The 24145-nt window shown below is 33.8% G+C and overlaps 3 protein-coding genes across 12 annotated transcripts; 1 reads left to right on the plus strand and 2 right to left on the minus strand.

The window, feature by feature from the left end:
* The first annotated feature begins 9720 nt into the window (after positions 1-9720).
* LOC140958878 (anthranilate phosphoribosyltransferase, chloroplastic-like) lies at positions 9721-13504 on the plus strand. 2 transcript variants are annotated; one of them, XM_073416463.1, is made up of 9 exons: positions 9721-10126; positions 10269-10412; positions 10888-11049; positions 11159-11242; positions 11719-11907; positions 12055-12145; positions 12283-12342; positions 12418-12536; positions 12855-13190. In XM_073416463.1, the coding sequence occupies exons 1-9, from the start codon at positions 9923-9925 to the stop codon at positions 12864-12866; spliced, it is 1065 nt and encodes a 354-aa protein (XP_073272564.1). In that variant the 5' UTR covers positions 9721-9922; the 3' UTR covers positions 12867-13190. The 2 variants fall into 2 exon arrangements, with proteins under 2 accessions (XP_073272564.1, XP_073272563.1); XM_073416462.1 differs by having other exon boundaries at positions 9722-10126; positions 13135-13504.
* Positions 13505-13721: 217 nt separating this feature from the next.
* LOC140958879 (glutaredoxin-like) lies at positions 13722-14913 on the minus strand. The gene is made up of 4 exons (XM_073416464.1): positions 14711-14913; positions 14192-14280; positions 13997-14095; positions 13722-13905 (listed from the first exon to the last, which is right to left on the minus strand). Exons 1-4 carry the CDS (start codon positions 14809-14811, stop codon positions 13820-13822), a joined length of 375 nt encoding a protein of 124 aa, XP_073272565.1. The 5' UTR covers positions 14812-14913; the 3' UTR covers positions 13722-13819.
* An 859-nt stretch (positions 14914-15772) lies between these two features.
* On the minus strand, positions 15773-22477 carry LOC140958876 (uncharacterized). Of its 9 annotated transcripts, none has more exons than XM_073416454.1 (13): positions 22167-22477; positions 21601-21681; positions 20729-20865; positions 20407-20608; positions 20067-20305; positions 19832-19943; positions 19586-19730; positions 19366-19508; positions 19094-19263; positions 18436-18744; positions 17701-17756; positions 17256-17467; positions 15773-17146 (listed from the first exon to the last, which is right to left on the minus strand). In XM_073416454.1, the coding sequence occupies exons 6-13, from the start codon at positions 19923-19925 to the stop codon at positions 15969-15971; spliced, it is 2307 nt and encodes a 768-aa protein (XP_073272555.1). In that variant the 5' UTR covers positions 19926-19943; positions 20067-20305; positions 20407-20608; positions 20729-20865; positions 21601-21681; positions 22167-22477; the 3' UTR covers positions 15773-15968. The 9 variants fall into 9 exon arrangements, with proteins under 9 accessions (XP_073272555.1, XP_073272559.1, XP_073272562.1 ...); XM_073416458.1 differs by having other exon boundaries at positions 20729-20783; positions 21546-21681; XM_073416461.1 differs by having other exon boundaries at positions 20721-20783; positions 21546-21681.
* Between the last annotated feature and the right edge of the window lie 1668 nt (positions 22478-24145).

Here is a 24145-nt window from a genome sequence, read left to right on the forward strand (position 1 = left end):
GAAACATTAAAAATATTTAAATTAAGAGCTTTAGATGTGGTATTTTAAAGATTTTTGGTAATTTAAAGTATGATTTTTTAAAAAAAAAAATTTACGGACTGATGTTATTTTTTGACTACAGAAAAATCACGACATCATTAAAGACTTGAATAATATAAGGCAACATATAATAAATATACATGTTTATACTGTTCAAAAAAAATTAATACAGTATGTTGTATCGTGCGTCAAGAGATGATAATATAAATTGTTGGTCTCAGGTGCGATATATTGAGATATAAATATGAAAATAAAAGATAGAATTAGACATCGATATTTACGTTAAAAATCTCTCAAAATTATTACGATAAAAACCATAGACAAAATGAAAAGATTCTATTATAATATTTTGTAGATACAACATCTCGCTGTGTTTTGTTTCCAAATATAATATACACTTTCTTAATACATGAGAAAACTACCTCACATATATTATAGAAATAGATAGGAGGAACTCAAAAATCAGACGACTACTTGAGACTGGGATGCTAAGAATGAGGGGAGTGAGCTTTGTTTATAAAGCTCATCGTCCGTGTGAAACTGTGTATCGGTATTCGGTAGTTTCCTTCCATCTTAATTTTTCAATAAAGTCACCTACCTCGTTTAATTTCTTGTATGCCACCAACCATTCCTTTGTTGAAATTTCTCCCACTTGGATATTTGATTGATTTCTCAATCTTGTTATTCCCTACTGTTTACGTTTTCGCTAGGACACTTGAGAATCTACACACTCAAATTTATCAGTGTCACAAGCTTGCTGTTGTATGTGGACGACATATTGCTAACAGGCCCCAACAAATATCAAGCCCTTTCGCATGTCGTACATTCTGTAAAGTGCGAACAATGTCATCAAACAATTTTATTTTGATGGTACCGACCCAATCGATTTTAAAGGCATGATTATTTCTCATTAATACAAATCTTCTTGAGCTGGTTCATACAGTTTGAACCATTCTATCTGAAACGTCATGTTCCACGTTGTTCTTGAATCCATAATCCACGATTAACAAAATTTGTGTATGTCTTCTGTAATTGTTGTTGCTTGGCTGAATAATATTTCACCAACATCTGAAGTATTGAACACATTTCCTTGAGAACCTTTGTAGATACTCGTATATTCTTTATTAAGCCATTTATCGTCACATTCAAATCGGTAAATATTTGTTTTCTTACTTCTCGACTTTGATCTACCTCGTCTTTGGCTCCCACTGGAGTCATGGTCCATAAATATTCCTCTTATTATTGGTAAAGTCGTTGCCTGCTTCGAAGTTAACAATATATCTTCATTATTCTTGCACCTAATTTCTTCTCCGAGAACCAAAGTTAAGACATCGTCGAATTTTAGAAAGCTCATAAGGATATCGTTGGTTAAGTTGATGATAAGTTGATAATATGAATCAAGCAGAATTTTAAGTAAAAGCTCCGCACGTTCATTTTTCTATATTTTATGTCTCATAGAAGTGAGTTGGAAAAATAAAATATTTAGTGTGTTGATATGATCGATCATCGATGAGACTTCTGCCATCTGAAAGAGTATAAAGCCTTCTCTTAAAGAAAATCTTGTAATATAGTGACTTGATCTCGTGTGTTTTTGTTAGAGTATCTCATATGCCTTTTGCTACATTTATCTCAGAGACACTTGACATTACTTCGTCTGTCATGACTAAGTGTAAATTGACAACAATATTATCATTCATCTCATTCCACTTTTCATCGTCCGTCATTTCCCCATACTATCTCTAGTAGTCGCCGAGCAATTCTCATTTCTTAAAACTGCTTGTATCTTTATTTTCCACAACATAAAATTGATCTCATTAAACTTTTCTATCTATATGCTCGCTATTTTATATACAACGATTTATTAGTCTGGAAAAAATAATCTCCCATTAATAAAAAAAATCTAAAAAAAAAATTTTCCTGACGTAGATGATCAATCTATGCTACAACTGCAAAGCACACTCATAATTTTAAGAAATTTTAAACCAAGGCTCTGATACTAATTATTGGTCCGAGGTGCAGCATAAATAATAAAATTGGACACCAATATTTACGCGAAAAACCTTAAAAATTATTAGGGTAAAAGCCACAGAAAAATGAAAAAATTCCACCATAATACTTTTTAGATCACAACCTCTCATTTTGTTTTCAAAAATACCACACACTCTTAATATATGAGAAAACTATCTCACAAATATTATATAAATAAATAGGAGAAACTCAATAATCAGACGAATACTTGAGACTGGAATACTACGAATAAGGGGATGAAGCTCCATTGATATAGCTCCTCATCCATGTGAAATCGCATATCGGTAGTTTCCTTCCATATTAATTTTTCAACAAAGCCAGCTACCTCATTTAATTTATTATATGACACCAATCATTGACATAAATAAAAATGATATCATATCTTTTAATATCTGTTGGAGATCTTTTTGTTCTTTCTTCCATCCAATAGGTCAAAGTTGTGATGTATAATATTTGTGAGTAAGCATCATCATGTGAGGTGATCTCATTGATCTATATATATGAGACAGATCGACTTAATCCATATTTGGAGTGCATATAATATTTTTGGCATAAAAATAATATTTTTTTTATAAATTGACTCGGATAATATATTCACTACACAAAATTGATCATTGATCTCATATGAGTTTTTTTAATGTTTGTTTATGAAAATAATGTTGATCAATAACTGGTGATAGAGTGGGTGGTCGATCATAGAGAAAATATATTGTATTCTATCTTTATCAGTGAATGGGGTAGGTTTTAATTTTTTATCGTGTATAATTTTAAAATATATATGTATATATAAATGAAGGAATATATAAAATTTGGGTTAATTGCATCATCAATCTCGCTAAAAAATAATTTAAAAAACACCCTAGATAGAATTAATAGAAATTAATATACTATTTTTTAAAAAAATAATCAGACATAAAATCGTTAACCTATTGATATTTTTTAGGAGATTTTATGATTTTTAGACTTTTCATATAACGTATTAATGCAATTTTAGTCCTATAAAAATATGCATTGATTTCAGAAAAGAAACAAAATATGACAATAGGAACCCCGCTTGGTTCATAAGATATGAGAGATAAAAAAAATGGATTCATAATATGAATAATAAAAAATATATATAAGAAGTTTATATAATGTAATTGTTGGTGAATATAGAGAATAACAATATGTAATAGAGAATAAATAAGTAGTGTAGAGAAAACTCGGGTTTGAGGCGTATTAGGAATACTTTCCTTTAAGGTTTTATTTGCTCTCACTTCTCAAAGTTTGCTAACGAGTTTTTGCAGCAAATTACCCCCAAGATACAACAAACCCTTCAATACAATAATGTAACAATCATATTGTATTGGAGAACATATATTTATAGATACACAAGAATTGCAATGGAGAGTTGTGTCCTTCCATGAATGAATGTGTCCTTCCATTAATGAATGTGTCTTCTCATGAATGAATGTGTCTTTCCATGAATTATGCATCCATTAACAATTCAACTTTTAGTAAATAATTGATATAGGCATTTTGGAATTAAATGATACAACTAAGAGACACAATGATACAACCCAAAAGTTTGTGAGAATGGTTTGACACTTCTATGCTTTAATATTGCTTCAATTACAATCTCTTACAATCCCCCACTAGATTGTAATATTTTCTCCATATTAATTCTGATAGATTCACACATACAAGAAGGTATCTCTCGATTTTAACCTTCAATTAGTGAAGTACTTCAGAGTATTTTGCAAGATGATAGTGAGCATTTGCTTTGAACTTCGTCTCTTGAGCAAATACCGGAAATACACCACATATGAACTATCTCAGATTTCAAATATGTTCAAAACATTTAGCACTATTATGGCCTTGTGCTCGATCTTGGATTCATGAACATTTACAATACTAAACCACTGTCTTGTTAGAAACGGCACCATTTCTTATGTTCAATAGGTGAAGTTTCAAATTATGTCTCTAGCTAATTAAGACTTGAACTTCATTAAGAGTACCATGCACTCAACCTCAACCACATAGCTATTTACACCAAGCATCCTAGAAGGGACTAATAAATTTCTTGGTGTCAATCGATCACATAACAGTGACTTGTTCTTACCCATTTAACTATGGAATAGCGGTATAACTATTACATAGTTGGGTTACCATCACCGGTGATTCTTTCAAAAGGATTCAGTCCCATTCCACTAGATGTTTCCTTGACTAAGTCTCTCGAAAGACCCTTTGTCTAGGGATCTGCTAGATTCTTATTGGTCCTAACATAAACCACATTGATAACACCATCTGTTATCAATTGTTTCACATATTCATGTCTTAAGCTAATATGTCTAGACTTTCTGTTATAGACTTTGTTATAAGCTCTAGACAATGTAGCTTCACTATCACAATATAAAGAAATCGATGACATCGGTTGTGGCCACAACTCAATATCATATAACAGATTTCTCAGCCATTCTACTTCTTTTCCTGCAGCAGCTAGTGCCATAAACTCACTTTCCATTGTTGAGTGAGTTATACATGTTTGTTTCTTGGAAGCCCATGATACCGCACCTCCTGCAATTGTAACAATCCAGCCAGTTGTGGATTTATTTTCGCCAACATTAGTTATCCTACTGGCATCCGAGTATCCTTCTAGTACCATAGGATAATCATTATAATGCAAACTCATATTTATAGATCTTTTAAGATAACCAAGTATTCTCCCAATTGCATTCCAATGGTCAACACTTGGGTTACTCGTGAATCTTGACATTTTGCATACTGCAAATGCTATGTCTGGCCTTGTACAATGTGTAGCGTACATCAAGCTACCAATCACACTAGCATATTCTAGTTGTGCTACTGCTCGGCACGAATTCTCTAGTAATTTCATACTAGTATCGTATGGGGTATTAGCTTCTTTAAATTTTAAATGATTGAATTTAAGAAGCATCTTCTCAACATAATGAGATTGACATAACGAGTAACTCCCACTATTTTTTATCACTTTTATACCTAAGAGAGTATCTACCTCACCAAGATTTTTCATCTTGAAATGTGAAATCAGATACTTCTTAGTATCTTTTACCCCTTGCATATTAGTCCCAAAGATAAGCAAGTCATCAACATATAAACATAAAATAACACCAAAATCACTTGTAAATTTTGAATATATGCATTTATCGGCATTATCGTGTCTAAAACCATGAGATAAAATAACGGAATCAAATTTCTCATGCCACTGTTTTGGAGCTTGTTTTAATCCATAAAGCGACTTGACTAACTTGCATACCTTCTTTTCATTTCCTGGTAATATAAACCCTTCAGGTTGTTCCATATATATTTCTTCATTTAAATTACCATTTAGAAAGGATGTCTTCACATCCATTTGTTGTATATGCAACTTATAAATAGAAGCTATGGCAAACAACACTCTTATGGATGTTAATCTAGCTACAGGAGCATATGTATCGAAATAGTCTATACCATGTATTTGTTTAAAACCCTTAGCTACCAATCTAGCTTTGAAGGTTTGTATAGACCCGTCAGAATTGTACTTTCTCCTAAATACCCATTTATTGCTTATTGGTTTGGATCCCAAAGGAAGGTCAACCAAAATCCAAGTTTGGTTAGACATTATTGAATCCATTTCATCATTTATTGCCTCTCTCCAAAAGGAGGCATCTCTTGATGACATGGCTTCAGTAAATGTCTTTGGATCTTCTTCGATATTAAGCAATAAAGGAAGTTTATTAAGCACATTATTTCTATCTCCTTCAACCAAAAAAGTTAAAGCTTGAGATGAAATAAATTTTGACCCTAGATTCTTTTCTTTCCTTTCACGTTGACTTCTCCTTGGTTCGAAAGATGTCATAGACTCTTTCCTTTTATTGTGAATATATGAACCAGGAGTATTTTTTCACATGGTTGATGATTATATTCCAAGCCATCAGTAGAATGAAAGTTGAATTTATTTTCTATAAATTCAACATCCCTTGATTCCACAATTACATTAGAATCAAGGTTCAACAATCTATATGCTTTGGAATTTTCAGCATATCCCACAAATACACTTTTAATTCCTCTTGCACCTAACTTTGATGATCTAGCTTCATGTATTTTATAAAAGGCCAAACAACCCCATACACGTAAATACATCAAGTTTGGTTTTCTTCCTTTCCATATTTCATAAGGAGAAACATGTGTTTTTATAGAAGTAATTCTATTGTGAACATGACATGCAGTAAGTAAGGCTTCTCCCCATAAATTCTTTGGCAAGTTAGCATTAAGAAGCATGGAATTAATCATATCCGTATAAATTCAATTTTTTCTTTCGGCCAAACCATTTTGTTGAGGAATATATGGTGCTGTCTTTTGGTGAATAATACCATGCTCTTCACAAAAGGCATCAAACTCATTTGAAAAATATTCACCACCTCTATCACTTCGAAAAATTTTAATCTTTTTGTCCTTTTGATTTTCAACTTCAGCCTTGAATAGTTTAAACTTATCAAAGGCTTCATCTTTTGTTCTAATCAAGTATACATAGGTATACCTAGAACAATCGTCAATGAAAGTGATAAAATATCTTTTTCCTCCTCTAGTCAAAATGCCATTGTATTCACAAATATCAGTATGAATGATATCTAATATTTGTGTGTTTCGTTCAGCCTTTGGAAATGGTTTCTTAGTCATTTTTGCTTGTATACAAATTTCACACTTATCAAATTTTGTATCTTTACAATTAATTAAACCATGTTTAGACATATATTTCAAAGATCTAAAATTTAAGTGTGCTAAACGAGCATGCCAAACATCAAAGGAGTCAACGAGATAAGCAGAATTCATAGTTTTATTAATATCATTGATACTAAGCTTATACATTCCATCACATAGGTAACCTTTTCCTACAAAAGACCAATTCTTAGATACGATACATGTGTTGCCCTCAAGTACAACCTTCAATCCATGCTTACACATGAGGCTAGCAGATACAAGATTTTTTCTAATGACAGGAACATGATAGACATTGTTTAAAGTCATTTTCCTTCCGGATGAAAATTCAATTTGCACTGTTCCTTTTCCGACCCCCACTGCTGCATTATTATTCCCCATAAGAACTGTTTGCTCTTGTTTTTCAATTTGATATGATGAGAATAATTTCTTGTCGTTGCAAACATGAATGGTAGCACCGGAATCAATCCACCAATCATTGGACTTTGTTGCAGCCATGGGGGTTTCGGTAATCATGTCAATTTCTATTTCCGAGATCATAGCACAAATATCTTCATGTTGATTTTCAACAACATTGGCTTTATTGACATTGACTTCTTTCTTGTACCTGCAGTCACTTTGTCTATGGCCTTTCTTTCCACAATTAAAACATTTTCCAAAGAACTTTTTCTGGCCATTTCTCGACTTCTTGAACTTTTTATCATTGTTTACCTTGAAATTCTTTTTGAACTTACTTGCTTCAGCAACATTAACTTTAGAGAATTCATGGATATTTCCTTTAGGATCACGAGATCTAGTCTCCTCTTCGATCCTCAAATGCTTTTGCAAATCCTCCAAAGTTATGTCATCTATACTATGCAAAAGTTTCTTTCTATAACCATTCCAACTTTGGGGTAATTTAGCAATAATAGTCCCAACTTGAAATGATTCAGAAATTATCACTTTTAACTCAAGAAGCTTGGTAACAATAAGTTGCAATTCATGTATTTGATCAAGAACGGACTTTGTATCGGTCATGACAAATTCAAGATATTTTAAGATGAGGAATTTGTCGGTACCTTCCTTCTCAATTTTGTATTTGTACTCGAGTGCATTCCAAATCTTCACAGGAGATTCAATTGAGTTGTAGAGATCACAGAGTCTGTCGGAGAGTGTGTTGAGAATGTGACTACGGCATATCACCATGTCCTCTTCGCGCTTTTTTCGTGCAGCCTTGACTGCTTCAGTATCATCATCCTTCGGTTCAGGAAGTGGCTCCAACTTTGGATCAAGAACATATGCAATCTTGAGAACAGTAAGCAGAAAAAATAATTTTCCTTTCCAGCGGGTGAAGTTGGTGCCGTCGAATCGATCGAGTTGAACATTTGGATTGAGAAAAGAAGTCATGTTGTTCTTTTCGGTTGCCATTGCAAGAATGAATTTAAAACCTTAAAGATTGTTGGTGAATATAGAGAATAACAATATGTAATAGAGAATAAATAAGTAGTGTAGAGAAAACTCGGGTTTGAGGCGTATTAGGAATACTTTCCTTTAAGGTTTTATTTGCTCTCATTTCTCAAAGTTTGCTAACGAGTTTTTGCAACAAATTACCCCCAAGATACAACAAACCCTTCAATACAATAATGTAACAATCATATTGTATTGGAGAACATATATTTATAGATACACAAGAATTGCAATGGAGAGTTGTGTTCTTCCATGAATGAATGTGTCCTTCCATTAATGAATGTGTCTTCTCATGAATGAATGTGTCTTTCCATGAATTATGCATCCATTAACAATTCAACTTTTAGTAAATAATTGATATAGGCATTTTGGAATTAAATGATACAACTAAGAGACACAATGATCAACCCAAAAGTTTGTGAGAATGGTTTGACACTTCTATGCTTTAATATTGCTTCAATTACAATCTCTTACAGTAATTACTTATTATTATTATTATTATTATTATTATTATTATATTAAAACATCGTTTTTTTTTAGAGAATTAAAACATCGTTTTAAAAATTCAAATAAATTATCTTTTGTTTGATTTCTCATTCAACAAAATATATTATCCTTTGTTTCTAAAAAATTCAAAAGAATAGATAAACAAAATATATACTTTCATCACAAAAAATCGTATAAGACCGTTTCACGATTCGATATTTTGAGACGATTTCTGACTCAATGACTCGTGAATAGTATTGTTTTTTATATGAAAAATATTTTTTCCATTACAAATAGATTTAGTCAATTCATCTCATAGATATAAATGACTGAAATCGTTTCACATATGACATATTCTAATTTCGTATAGTAGCACCCATTATTGTGGCTAAGAAAAATAGTATGTTGTAAATTATCTAATAAATATGCCATTAATTTCTAACAAGTTATTGTAAGGTTGGACCACTATTTCATACAGTTCCTAATTTTCCATCCATCTGCCTAACTTTTTTCGTTGGCTATCTACGTCATTTGGATTTTATATTATGGAAAAATAATTTAAAAAATCAAATTAAGATTACATCTTAGCGATTCGTAATCTAGTTCAAACAATAAGAAGCCTTGTCATCAAATAAGACGATCTCGCGGATTGACTCTATGGATAATCATATGAATATATTTTTAACATAAAAAGTAATATTTTTCATGAGAATTAGGTGAGATCGCTGATTCTTCTCACAAAATTGATACGTGAGATCGTTTTCGTTGTGATTTTATTTTTGATTTTGGAAAGGGACAGCGTGTTTCGTTCCGTGAATATATTATATATGTCCCGTTCTTGCCAACCCATTTACGTGATAAGTTGCATAAACCTCTCTAAACAGTGGAAAAAAATCTTGATGACGATGAAATTTGTGTTGAGAAATTAAACTTTAATTTTTTGAAGGAATTAAAATTATAATTTTGAAGAATAAAGGGCCCACATACGTGTGATCTTATACTACGTCGATAGCGTTGTGTCAACCTCCCAAATTTAGGTTCTTAAAATTCCAAAAACCTGAAACCCTAATTAATGCATTACTTTACCGGTTGTCAAATCTGTACAAATTGCTAGAGCACAACCTATTCAGCAGCTATTTATTGTTGCCGTTTACTCGAGAAAGTTTCGCCGCGGATTTTTACTTGCTTTTTGGAGCCCACGGCTAAAATGGCTGTTTCACTGCAACAACGTGTGTGTCTTTACGCACCTCAATTTCAGTGTTCGTCTCTTATTCCTCGCCGTTTTATTCCGCAATATGAGGTCAAGAATGCTGTTTCTCGGGCTTCATTTAATATCAAGCACTCTAGTTTTGTGCCATCTGTTTCGAAGGATTCAGACAGACATGGGTCCCCTGTAACCTCTTTCAGTCAGGTGTGATATTAATTATAAAGTTTATATCTTTTTTTCTGGGTTCTGTTTTTTTGCATTGAATTCGCGTTTTTTTGGTTGGTTTTTTAGTCTTTTGCTATGTTCTGATTTTTTTTTTGGGAATTTTTAATTGATTGATTTTTAGCTTATCGAAAGTTTGATAAGTGGGGTAGATTTGTCTGAAGATGAAGCTGAGTCGTCACTTGATTTCTTGTTGGATGGTGCTGATGAGGCTTTGATTAGTGCGTTTCTCGTCCTGTTGAGAGCTAAAGGAGAAACTTATGAAGAAGTAAGCGCTTCTATTTGGTTGAAGAATATGCGTTTTTTTTCTGTTAATGCTTCCAATTTTTTTCCTGAAAATTCAAATTTACAGGCTCCCTCGATTTTCTGGGTCTAGCGTTGTTTAGGAGAGCTGGTATCTTTAAAATTACTACTTGCCAGCACACGCTCTATGCATTATTCTTGATGAGCTTGCTGTGCTTTAATACGAACTGTTCATAATCTAGGTGAATGATGCAGTCGTGCAGATATGCGGTTTGAAAATTTATGAATAATTGCCCTTGGCTTTTAAAAATATGACGATATCAATGTAGGAAGCTCACATATTTTGTGTACCATTGTTAAATATATTACTCTGAATTCAGGAAAAAATTTATAGGATTACAACTTCGCAGTGATAAGAAGGCAGCTATTGGATAGTTATGGCAGTGGAAATGGTCTTCTCATTTGTCGTATTAAAGTAATCACCAATCAAATATTAACAGGTGGTTGGATTGGCAAGGGCGATGGTCAAACACTGTAAGAAAGTGGAAGGACTAAATGATGCTGTTGATATCGTTGGTACAGGTGGTGATGGTGCAAATACAGTGAACATCTCCACGGGAGCTTCAATTCTTGCAGCAGCTTGTGGTGCAAAAGTTGCAAAGGTCGATATTCAGGCCGTAGATTAGTTAAATCTCCCACAGTTGAGTATATGTATTTGATTAGTTTTGATACTTGAAGTAAACTGATCCTTATATTATGGTTGAATCACAGCAAGGTAATCGCTCTAGTTCTTCTGCCTGTGGCAGTGCCGATGTTCTTGAATCATTAGGGGTTGCAATTAACTTGGAGCCAGAGGTCAGTTCAGTTGTAGTACTGTAATTTGTTTTGCCATTACATGTGAGCTTGGTATCAAACTTCTTAATATAATCGAAGATCACGTCAAGTGGGAGCTGATGATAAAAATGTGCAATTATCATTAGGAAATTTTTTTTATTAATGACATGTAATTGAAAAATATATACGAAATTCCACTGCACAGCGTTTGATGAACATAAAAAGCTTTTGATTTTCCTAGTATATTTGAATGTTGCCACATCCAAATATAAGATTCAGGATAGAAGAATTAATATCTGAATAATGGTTTGCGATAATAGATCCCTGATTAAAGTAATTAACTCCGGTACAATTTTTAGTAAGGTTTCTAAGAATTTAGTTGTTTCTGCAAAAGCAGACTTGACCTGACCATATTAATAAACGTTATAATATTTAAAGAAAACCATGTTCGTCGTCATCATACAATTATTTTGCTTGTCTGACTTCATTGTATTCAGGGGGTAAAAAGGTGCGTAAATGAAGCAGGAATCGGCTTTATGATGGCCCCCATATATCATCCAGCTATGCAGGTTGTTAGACCTGTGAGGAAAAAGCTTAAAGTAAAGACTGTATTCAACATTTTAGGGCCCATGTTGAATCCAGCCCGAGTTCCTTTTGCTGTTGTTGGGGTATACAAAGAAGATCTCGTGAGTTCATTTCCTATAAGCTAAGAGCTTTATGTATTATTCTTAAATTTGGACTTGTTCATGAAACTTATTTTCTCTTTACTTCCAACTGATGTTTGGGCATTAGAAGCTTCGAATATGAGATACAATTTTCCTATTGTTGGCTAGGTCCAAAAAATGGCCAAAGCACTTCAGAGATTTGGTATGAAACGAGCATTGGTAGTTCACTCTGAAGGGCTGGATGAGATGAGTCCTCTTGGTAAGATATCCACTTCTGTTACCTGTCCTATAAGGCATCATGTCCATTTCGAAATGATTCTATCCCTTATTTTATGAAAGCTTATCCTCTTAATGTTTTCAATTTTTGCATGGATATTTTTTGTATAAACTCAACAGGGCCTGGATTAGTCCTTGATGTCAACCCGAATGAAGTGGTGAAGTTCTCATTCGATCCATGTACGAATCTTTTGTTCATTTTCCTAAAGACTGGATATTCAGCAGGATGCCACTAAACTAAATATTGATTTTTAGTGGACTTTGGTATACCTCGATGCACTCTGGAAAGTTTGCGAGGTGGAGGCCCAGAATACAACGCAGACGTACTTCGCCGTGTACTATCAGGAGAAAAGGGGAGTATCGCTGATGCCCTGGTAAATTTTCTCTTCTGTTTATTTGATTCCTGCGTGTTGTAGATAAATAAATGGGACGCATAATTTTTGTTTAGTTTATAACCTTGTATGACTTGAGTCCTATCTGAGATTTAGAGCATTCTACCACTTCTGAGCATCCTTCAAATGTGAAAGGCATCTCATAAGTCATAACTCATCAAACGTTGCCTGAAATTCATCAATTTTAGCCAATACCGAGAATTGTACGCCTTTGTTGTATAATTTAGCTTATATGTCAAATTTTTTATTTATTAAGTATTCAAACTTTCTTTTAAAATTATTTAAACTCCTTGTGAGCAGTCACTCTTTTAAAAGACCGCCTCATGCGATGAAGTCCTGCATAAGGATGTAAATGAATCTGCTTGAGCTAATCGACTTCAAAATAAAGAAGCATGAGCTTGAGGTCACAAGCTTATTCTGAGCTTGCAATGCCAAACGAGTTTTTACAACAAAAAAAGGCATCCAATTACATTTGTGTTATCCAACCGAAATTTATTAAAAGCTGACACTTTTTCTTTCAAATTCAGTAAGGAAAACTGGTACACATTCTAAAAACTCCTTTCCTGGTGACATTGAACAGGTGCTAAATGCAGCAGCTGCTCTGTTGGTGAGTGGGCATGTAAACAATCTGTCCGAGGGGGTTGATGTTGCCCGAAAAGTACATTCGTCTGGGAAAGCTCTACAGACTCTTGACTTGTGGATACATACATCTACCGCTACCTTAAGAAAATGAAATTATCTTAGATTGCGCTTGAGTGAATAAATTTGATTAAAAATCATCATTCATCTTAGAATAATTATTTACTTTTGATGGCCTACGGTAAAGCCCGGACGTGGATAATTTGTATAGACTAATGTTCATACTTATTACAATTTTAATATTTTTTAAAACTCAATGTTCACACTTTCATGATATTTATATCTCGAAAATTTGTTAATTTGATCTCAAATTTTATGGTAATTCTATTATTGTATCTATAGTAAAATTCGAAAAACTTTTTTTTTCATTTACACTCGAATTACTTTAATCTTGCTCGTAACCTATTTTCGACCACAGTTGCTCTTTTTCCGTTTATATTTTTCAAACATGCGATGTCAAACATCAAGTCGTTACCAAGTTCAAATATATTTTCATGCACATCATATCACAGTTCTCGAAAGTGGAAGTTAAAAAACACATAATATATTTATTTATTCATTATCTTTTATATATTTATTTATTCTTCAAATTCAACATATAAGATATGACAACATATAAGCCATGTCTACGACTGAGTTGTGTGTTTTGGTATTGCACCAGCTTCAGACAGCATAGGAACAAGCTTCCCTAGCTCATGTTTCTCAAGTACCACTGCAAGAACAAAAAGAAAATATTCCCATCATAACAAGGTCCCGCGTGGGCTTCAAAAAGGAGAAAGAATTATGTTTTAATTCCGACATACCATCGGATCCCCCAATGTGTTTGTCACCTATAAAAACATTCGGGACGGTTCTCTGCCCCGTCCACTCTGCTAATGCGGCTTGAATTGCATCGCCATCGCCTTAATTGGAGAACAATCAAAAGATGATCAAGAATCAAAAAAGCATGGTTTTTAAATGATGGAAAATAAGAGTATAAAATGGTTTTATATACTCACTTTCTTGATCAAGTTCAATCACTTTATAAGTTGCTTGTAGCTGGGAAAACAGCTGCTTCACCCTCTGGCAATACCCACAGTAAGTCTTGCTGCAGGATCATCGGTTTCCCCATTAGTATACTCCCTCCAAATTCTCATATTTCGTGGTGATGGTGATGAAAAAAATTCGAGATAAAGAGGAAAAGCTAAAAGTAGAGATGCCAATACAATGGCATGCTCAGCAGTCAGCAGGCAGACCCCATATTTATGTGAAATTTTTCAAAGTTAATCAAAATCCCAATCGCGTCAAATGAAAGTAAAAAGATCTTACAAAAAAATTCAAAATCTTGAATAGCCAAACAAGAAATAACTGCTGTGAACAGGGAATTCTCAACTGCAATAGTTGAACCGCACCGTTTTCATAGTTTTAACCACCCATTTTCAATAGACCACCACAGCATCGAATTCTCAAAAAAAAAAAAAAAAAAACCAAAGAATCGCNGAATCGCTGAGAGAAATATAAAGGAAAGGGATTGTGACCTGAAGACAACAACAGGGTTGGAGGCAACAATCTGTTTAGCTTTGGCGAGAGCCATTTGTATCTCCTCTCTGGTCTTGCTTGAACTAAAGATGGATCCCATTCTGTTTCTGTTTCTGTTTCTTTTTCTTTATACAAGTGGAAAGACGATCAAACAGGTGTTACCATTTGAGTTTGTTTATTGTTCTGAATAAGCGACAGATGGCTGCTATATATATTTATACACACAAAATAATTAAGAATTTATTTATTAGAAAAAGTTGCGCAGTCAACTTGATGTATGAGGATTTTGTTTAAGATATTAATATTATCTCAATTATTATAACATCAAGCAAAATAATAAAACATACAGATAAACAACTTAAATTATTAATTGATAATTATGCACAAATATAAATTGATAATTATGCACAAATATAAATATGCGATGATTCAGGACAAAATAATCACTACAAAAAACAACTTGACTTTACAAAACCAACACTAATCATTCAATGGAAAACTATCTTCTTTGATACGTTAAAAAATCAAATTGTATTCTAAAATGACAATAAAATAACCAACGAATGCTATGATGAAATTATAAAATTCATAACATTGTGTTATTTGAGAGCTCTCATAGTTAGGACATTTATTGAATCTCAATAATCCATACCACAATAATTTCAATTCTTATAATAAATAATAATTGAACATATCGTATTGACTATCATATCAATTATGATATCAAATGTTTGTCGTTTTACCAAAAAAATATATTTATCAATAACTAAACAATTTAAATATTTTAAATTACACAAAGATTCAGACTTTACTTTATCGATCACCCTCCTTACAAAGTAATTGTACCCCGACACCGTTTTAATGAACTCAAACCATATGAATTTACCAAACTCAAAACGCAAAATTTGCACGGTATTAGGCACAAATCCCTCAACATTACAGTTTTATTGGTAAGGCATTCGGTCTCTATATTCAGGCTACAGAACTACTCTAAATCGGCGGTCTTTTGACTGCAATAGTTGTCTCGAGACCCTATCAAATGCCAAAATATATANGAATCAACCCTGTATAGATGTAGTTGCATTTGCTGCACATATGACCTGTAAAATCTAATTCTACCATGCAATTATTAAATACTTAACCATAAGAATAATCATTAAATAATGCTGGCCAGTTCCCCTTACGTACAGAATTTTCAAGCTCATAAGGAAGGACACCACCAAAACTTCAGAAGGGATATCAATATCTAAGATTGTCTCATTTGAATGAAAAAATTTCTTCCAATTCTCGGTGCAATCCCCTCTGCTTTGTACTAACGTCAGCAGAAGTAGATGCAGTTGAGCTTCCACTCATCCTGGTTCTCCAAAATCTGCTCATCTTGGTAGATTTATTCGTGGATGGATCGTCTGGGATGGCCCTGGCTCCATCTTTACCAAAGCTTGATCTTGCTAGTTCTTGTATTTGCTTCAACCACGACATGTCTCCCAAGGCCACGCTCCCCAAGCTCCTAATCCTACTAGTTGAAGAAGTTGTTTCTGCTGTTTCATGAGTGTTGTCTGAGGGGAACTTTCGGTCGAGATCCTTGACCAAACCATGGGGACAGCAGAACAAGAGGAATCCAATTAAAGCATTTTCCAAACCTCGCAAAAACGAATTGTTGATGGGATCCAGACGCGTTGTCTGACGGTATAGTGCATGCCATTCATTGATCATTTGAACTAGAAAGACTAACAAGAATATCAACAGCATTGAAATCCCAATTTTTCTCTCGTTTTCGGGGGAAAACTGCTGTTCAAAGAAAACATAACAGATTGTGAAAACGGCGACCTCACCTGACACTGAGACAATCTCGACTAGTTGGACCCTTTTCTTAATGAACGGCTTCTTAAGAACCATGAAGAACAGTTGAAACGAGGTAATACAAAGTAATATGATAGTTGGAGTTTTTGAGGACGATTTATGTACGTAAGCACCAGCCACGATTCCGAGTGCCACACGTTTTGAACATTCAAGAAATGTGTAGTAAATTCTCAGAATTCCAAACAATTTTTGAATTATAGGTGTTTCTGCATCTTCTGTGTCGTCATCAGAAGCGATTATTCTGTCATCCCTTTTGTTCCGAGGATCAACAGATATCTGAGACAGCATGTACTTTGGAGGGCCTCTAAGATCCTCGAATAGAGGGCCAAAAATGGTAAGATTAGTTGAACCGAGGCGGTTCTTCCACGTCCATTGGCTTCTTTTACCAGGACCTAGTATGACTCTAATAATTTCTTTATACCATCCAAATATTTGTCCCTCGTGGTGTACTTCCTTGTACTGAAGCAGCTTCCCTAATGTGATTCCGCAGGAGAGGAACAAAAACAATGATAACATGACAATAGCAACTATACTCAGCATCAGAAAGGCAATGGCCATTCCAGAAGATGTCCCACCTTGCCACGTTAAATAAACGTATTTTCTTGATCAGAAAAATATATATCAAAAGCCAAAAATGATTCAGAACAAACATATATTTTGGCAGAGAGAGTAAACTTTAAGTACCTTTGAGCAAAGCAGCTGAAGCTTCACAAAAGCATGGCAGCGCAAGAATTAGCAGAAAGATCTCGAATCTTGGAAAAATAAGAGCTCCAAAGCTCCGTTTTTCGTTGTTTTTCTTCTTGAATTTAAGGACAAAAAGGAATACAGCATGGACCAGAACCAAGGTGCCACCAATAATGGATAACCAAAACATGCTTCTACTGAAATCCCTCCACCTAGAAAATAACAGTTTGATCAGTTAAAAAAAGTGACTGCCGCATAACTCATAAACTAAATGGTAAATACAAACAAACCGTTAATAAAATCATTTCACCGAATGCATCTATACAAAGATTTCGAACCTTAGTTCTAACAGACAAGTGTAGATTGAAGTTTGCTTTTGTCAAAGTTGAATGCACCAAAATAAAGACCAAATAGATGAGCATAAGAAGTTTTTTGAAATACTTACCCATGTGAATTTCTTGGATCTAAAATATATTCAGCTTGTGGCACAATAATATGGCTCTGGAATTGCAATATATACAAGTCAATAATAAGGTCAGAACAGAAAGAATACTTCTACGCTGGACAAAGCGGCTAACAGCCATTTGAGCCTATATTTTTCATGCAGTAAGATGGCTATGTTAGTCTCACATACATGTGACATGTATGAATTTTAGCTTGTGAAATTTCAAGGACTCCCAACCAGAGCACAACTCTAAAAAATTTAACTTGAGTTCAACATCATATAAAAACAAAAATAGAAAATCTAAAAGTCGAGCTCTTCAGCTAACTCATTGGCTCCACTTGGTTCATTAGTTTTGTTTCACAACCATGTTTGCAAGGATACAAAATTATTCATGAGCAATATCTATGAAATTATTAATAATAACAAATAAGTAAAATTTATTATTTAGAGTAAAAAATAATAATAATTACAATACAAATATTTTTTCTGTGCATCATTAAAATAGAAAAATGTAGGCGTGTTAGTCATCTGATGAGAGTTCAAACTACTGAAGTTGAGCTTGAATAGAATGTTTGAGCTTTAGAAAGCTTGTGTCTAGTCAAATTGACATGTTCATGAGTTGGCTCAACCCAACTTAGATCCAATTTTGAGTGGGAGAAATGTATACATGAACACGCAAATGCTGTTGTACCAGTATTACATGATAAAAACTCAAGTAAAAGCAAGATGTATGACCTCAAAATAGGATCTGTATTCCATAGGAGTCAGTGGCAATCCATAAACTTTGGCTGCTGAATCCAGACTACCGACACTTGGTTGAACACCCTTGAAAACTTCTGTATCACGGATTTCAGAACTACATACTAGTCGGCTCCTAGAAGAACTCGATCCCACCATCATCGGCGGGACAGTTCGCCTCTCCCATGGGAGCTCGAAGTACGGGATACTCCAATGCAGATCTCTTGCAAATTCATAATATTCTACAGGCAAAGTAACTGCCAGCCATTTAGAGAGTGCAAACACCTGAATGTGGTAAGCGATTCTCTGCATAAAGTAAAAATACATGGAAGTCGCTTAAAATTCATAGCATGTAAACTATTTAATGTTTTTAATTTCGTTTTTAATTTCATGCCATCTTATTGATCAGTAGATTATAGGGACTCCTAACAACAACTACCGAAACTTTTCAAGAAAAAATTCAGTTAAACAAGTATGGATTCTGTTCAAGTGCTCATTAAATTTTGTCAAAAAGTTATCATTTCCATGCAACAATATAGAGTATGTCGGCACAGTCGAATCCAAATTTCTTCTTGTCATAAAAGCATCGAGATTCAGTCAATGTTAACTTGTATTTCTTCAATCTATAAGACTATAGAACGCGAAGGGAAATTACAAAAATATTTCTTGCAGGGTCGGAGGATAAGATAGAACTTGGTCTGGAGAATGCTCCAACAGATAGAAGTGTTGCTGTTGAAACAGTGAGAAACCCTGCAATCAAACATGTCACACCAAAAGCAGTAGTGACAAAGGTTGAAAGAATCAAAGATTCCACCGGTACAGAATCTGCATAAACAAAAAAACAGTGCGAATCAAATTATTAAAAACTCCCTCAAATTTATTTTCATACAGATTTGATGTTTTCCAAGAAAAAGACAGAATCCTTACAGTGCCTGATTCGTAGAGTGTTGGATGCTCTGTTTTTATTTCCAGAGACATCCGTGGTTATATTTTCAGGTATATAGACTGATATAGAATCAGCAAGTGCTTGTACATGCACAGTATAGATGCTCTTACTCATCTCCTGAAAACTGAATAACACAAAACCAAACTGATGACAAAATCAAATTTTTTCCAGGACCCGCAATTGATTTATGAAGCAGCTTACCTTAGCAAATGACCCCCAGAGATGGTTATGAGAGATGAGTTAAAGTCAAACACGGGCTTGATGAATTTGATCACAATCGGAATACTTGTTTCTTTTGTTCGCATTTTGCTTGTTGTGCTCAGCCTCACGGTAGGCCTTTGAGAATCTAAAACCATTAAAGAATTCAAAACTAAGGCAAAGAATTCCAACCATTTTTTACAACAAAGTATTGGCATAGAGCACGAGTTCAAAAGTAATGCCACCTACCATAGAGAAAAGTGATGGGAGGCACAGGAGTAACAGAGGTCCCTTGTCTGCTGATTACTAAGTTTGTTTGCACGCTCACAGTAACAATGACCATCTCCGCTACATCTGTTAGCTGCAAATTGATAAAGAAAAGAAACATAAGAAATACAAATATTGTAACTATAACAGGTCTGTTATGCTTGTAAGCACAATAGAAATTAATAAGTTCAAGTAGGCAGTGTTCATGATCACGAACCTGATAGCCAAATCTTCGATTTCTAAAGGTATCCCCGCTGATGGGCACAAATGATCCTTCACTCGTGGTGATGGAATTTAGAATTTCAGCGGATGAGTTGAGGACTGACTCCGTGAAATATAAGTACACCTTTAGGTTCCTATTTTTATTAGTTGCCAGTACAGTTCTAGTTTCATTTTCAATTGGAAGTTGTCTTTTGGGTATATGAGTCTTCAAGTTCACATTAATGCTTCTTCTATCTGCATAAATCCACAACAATAGATCATTCTGTATGCATTCAACTACATATAGAAATCAGGCTACGATTTCGTTTTTTTAAATATGTAGCAATTGGACTCACCAATGTGTATGAAATAACTCGAATTTTAACTCCTTGCAAATATGTTTCCTGCATAGTCTGTACAGAAATTTCTATCCATTACCAAGATCACGCGTCCATATTGAATTCTTTGAGACAAACGCAGAACAATAGAATATCTCAAATGTGGCTGAACAACATCAAATGTACTTGGTACGACCTCACCCGCACCATAAACCAGAAGCTGTCAAGAAAGAAGGCAGTCAGCAAGAGCATATTCGAAATTACGATCTCCATTTAAACCATTAGAAAGAAACAGAGCATTGTTGAGTCTTGATCCAGTTTCAGCTGACCACCTACTCACATTGCAGGCTTTTACAGAAGAAGATCTGAAACCACCTCCACCACCACACGGTTCACTGAAAGATATGTTCACTAAGACACGAGAAGCACTAGTAAAGGGCGTTGGAGTAGTAATATATGCTGTTGGGTTAATGGTGTCTGCAAAAATAGGTACAAACTGAATCAGGCTGAAGTTTGGAAAGATTATCTGACCAGAAAAACTAAACTTGCGCAAAAAAAAAGTCCTAACGTCATAGGGTGGATCCACTAAGTCGAGGGGTAGAAATGTTGAATTTTTAAAAAACAAGTTGAAATTTTAAAGTTTTGCACGTGGGGGATTGATTGCCCCCCCTGCTAGAAACAACATTGCCTACTATTATCCATATTTCAGCATACCCTGCATTTTGGTGTGTAGAAACCTTATCTGCATGAAGGATGTTGTTGAATAGACTATGTTATCACTTGAGATTGATAAAAAATACTTGCCATGGTGTGTTATCCTTAAAAAAGGATAAACAAAGTTGAAAATGCATGTATATTTTCAAAAATTATAAGCTCGTGATTCACCCATTGATGGAAAATTCATATTATACTGAATCAAAATGTACGGATACAGTTGACTCCCGATTAAATTTTTGACACCACCGGTGTGATAAGAAGCAAGCTATTTAAAACTAGCAGCAAATATTGGAAATGAAATGGATCAGAACTTGTTCTCATGCATGCTTTATGAAAGACATTTGAGGCACAAAAATTTCTTGACTTTAGGTGAATTACTATTCTTGATGCCCTAATAATTTGGAAGGTGGTGTGTGAAGAAACATAGGATGATGCTCAACCGACAATCCAATCATAGCCGGCACAGGCAACTCCAGGCAACCCATTGGTGCACACCTCAAATGTGTGATTTCCATCAAGTAGACTTGTATAGGAAATATTTCCACCTTCACAAGTCGAAAATGTGCTATCATCCAGCTGCATTTGTAACGTTTATACAAATTAATTTACAAAATTCAAGGGAACTAAAACTGGTATGGCACATATTATTATATACACAAAATATGTAAAAAAATCAGATCCAGGCGTGGCCTCAAATGAAAAATTGAAATTTCTTTATTTATTTTCGGAAAAGCGCAAGTTTTAGTTACTATTAATTCCTATCCGTCCATTAACATTGTTTGATGTTTCAATTAACTAAAATCACAACTTGACAAGTGAATTAAAATAGACACAGTATAAATACAACATTTCCTTTTTTACAGGTACATGCATTGAACCATATCAAAGAGTCAAACTTCTTCAAGAAGATTACGCCACCCCAAAAGCAACTACGGAGAGATGGCACTTAGATCTTGAAATTATCTCCAATTTTTACCATTCACATAAAATCAGACCAAAATCCCATCTAAAAAACCACAAAGATAGCATATTTTTTTCTTGTGTGAGAACTAGGAACCAACCTTGCAATTTGTGGAACAATCAGTGCAAATTCCGCCGTTGCCAACCACCAAAACTTCAAAAACAAACGTGGCTGAGTTTTTATTAGAGAACTCACGAGGGACGCGTGATAATTTCACAGAAACCTCAGAACCAATGCCATCAACTCTCAAACTCAGAACCATATGTAACCAGCAAAGCAAAATCAAACGCAGAGAAACTTTAAAGACCATTTCTTGACATACAACAGAGCATGCAAATGTGGAGTGTAAACGCTAACTAGTACATCTACTGGTAAAATATGTGTGTATTTTCTTCGATAGAGAGAGAAGCACATGAGATTGACAGAGAAACAAAACACACACCCAGTGTGTGTAATGCAGTAAAGATTAGAAAGGATGGGAGAGGGGGGGAGAGAGAGAGAGAGAGGACTCATGCATGCTGGAAATACTTTTTAATGAATATGAAATAATTAATTAACACCATTTAAAGCTGATTGAAAAGTTTAATAATCTCACTTTTCATTTTAATATTTTGTAAAAAATTGGAGTACACTAAAACAAATGACAAAAACTTGTGTGAGACGATCTCACGGGTCGTGTTTTGTGAGACGGATCTCTTATTTGAGTCATCTATGAAAAAGTATTATTTTTTATTGTGAATATCGATAAGGTTAACCCGTCTCATAGATAAAAATTCGTGAGACTGTCTCACAAGAGATCTATTCAAAACAAATATATCAAATTCCATATCGAATTATAATAAATCTCTTCACCAAATAAAAAACTAAAAATAAAAGAAATAATATATATAGTAATTGACTCTCAAAGGTTATCGTAGAGTATATGAACGTTTAATCAATATTAAGTGATTCGATTCTCTTTATCAAAAAATTTTCGTACAAAAGTATCGCACATAATTTATTGAATATAATTTATCTAATTAATATTATTTGTAGGCTGTTGCTATATATATATATGTGTGTGTGATAACTATTATAATATTTTATTAAAGTTCATAGTGAGGGAAAGATTCTATAGTAAAAGAGAGTGTAGTAAAAGTAGAGAGAGACGATGAAGCGTAAATGCATGGTTGACAAATGTGCCTAATATTGATTATTCAGGATCGAAGGGGGGACTCCTGTTAAATTAAGGGAACCTTTTTAGTGCTTTCTTGGCCTCTCAATTTAAATAATTTGTGGTTCATTTCTAAAATAATGAACAGTATTAACAGTATTAATGCAATATAATCCTGAATTGCTAAATTTTTCACATAAAAATAAAATGAGATCTTTTAATTTCTTAATTATCACATTGAATTTATAAAAACATAATATTGGAAACTAACAATTGTACTTGTGGACAGATTAATTTTAATATATAGTTGTATTAGACATCACTACTATTCGTTATCGATATTTATAAATTTTGGTATATCGAAACACGTTTGATTACACAGATAATTAATAACAATCATGTTAAAAATTATAAGACACCATTAATATGTGTTTTTCTTAAAAAAATTTATTTTTAAAATTGTCTCTACATCAATATTGATATTGCAACTTATTTTTAATATTACTCCTTAAATTGCACTATGATCTCTCACTAATTTCTGTCAAATATTATTAAATTAAGCATTTAATAAAATTTTAAAAAAATCTTATATGAATTACGATTATAATTTTACACACACAATATGTGTGCATAATTTACTAGTATTTAAGATAATGTATTCAATTATTAGTCTTTTCTCATAAATATAGACTCATTTTCCTGATTCTCTCGGTTGATATGTCGAAACGGGTTAGTGAGGTAGGTTAGACCGACTTTTTGGCAAATTTCCCAACATAGTCCATCTATTTTACGTGGTAAGACATTAATTATGAGTTAGAAAATTGTAACTCAAACCATACAAATCACCTATTTTATATGGTGAGCAGACGTCGCGGGTTTTCCCAGCCATCTTTTATAAATTCATCCCTATTAGTTCCGAAGGACAA

Source organism: Primulina huaijiensis, chromosome 15 (genome assembly GCF_012295235.1).
Source record: "Primulina huaijiensis isolate GDHJ02 chromosome 15, ASM1229523v2, whole genome shotgun sequence".
In the NCBI taxonomy this organism is placed as follows: Eukaryota; Viridiplantae; Streptophyta; class Magnoliopsida; order Lamiales; family Gesneriaceae; genus Primulina; species Primulina huaijiensis.

Excerpts from the sequence above, each read along its gene's own strand:
- LOC140958878 (XM_073416462.1), top strand. The coding sequence starts at position 9,923 with ATGGCTGTTTCACTGCAACAACGTGTGTGTCTTTACGCACCTCAATTT. Across the intron at positions 10,413-10,887 it reads AAGGAGAAACTTATGAAGAA|GTGGTTGGATTGGCAAGGGC; the intron begins GTAAGCGCTTCT and ends AAATATTAACAG. Across the intron at positions 11,243-11,718 it reads CAATTAACTTGGAGCCAGAG|GGGGTAAAAAGGTGCGTAAA; the intron begins GTCAGTTCAGTT and ends CATTGTATTCAG.
- LOC140958879 (XM_073416464.1), bottom strand. The coding sequence starts at position 14,811 with ATGGGATCCATCTTTAGTTCAAGCAAGACCAGAGAGGAGATACAAATG. Across the intron at positions 14,281-14,710 it reads AACCCTGTTGTTGTCTTCAG|CAAGACTTACTGTGGGTATT; the intron begins GTCACAATCCCT and ends ATGATCCTGCAG. Across the intron at positions 14,096-14,191 it reads GATTGAACTTGATCAAGAAA|GCGATGGCGATGCAATTCAA; the intron begins GTGAGTATATAA and ends TCTCCAATTAAG.
- LOC140958876 (XM_073416460.1), bottom strand. The coding sequence starts at position 19,925 with ATGGTCATTGTTACTGTGAGCGTGCAAACAAACTTAGTAATCAGCAGA. Across the intron at positions 17,757-18,435 it reads AATACAGATCCTATTTTGAG|AGCCATATTATTGTGCCACA; the intron begins GTCATACATCTT and ends TTGCAATTCCAG. Across the intron at positions 17,147-17,255 it reads TTCAGCTGCTTTGCTCAAAG|GTGGGACATCTTCTGGAATG; the intron begins GTACTTAAAGTT and ends TAACGTGGCAAG.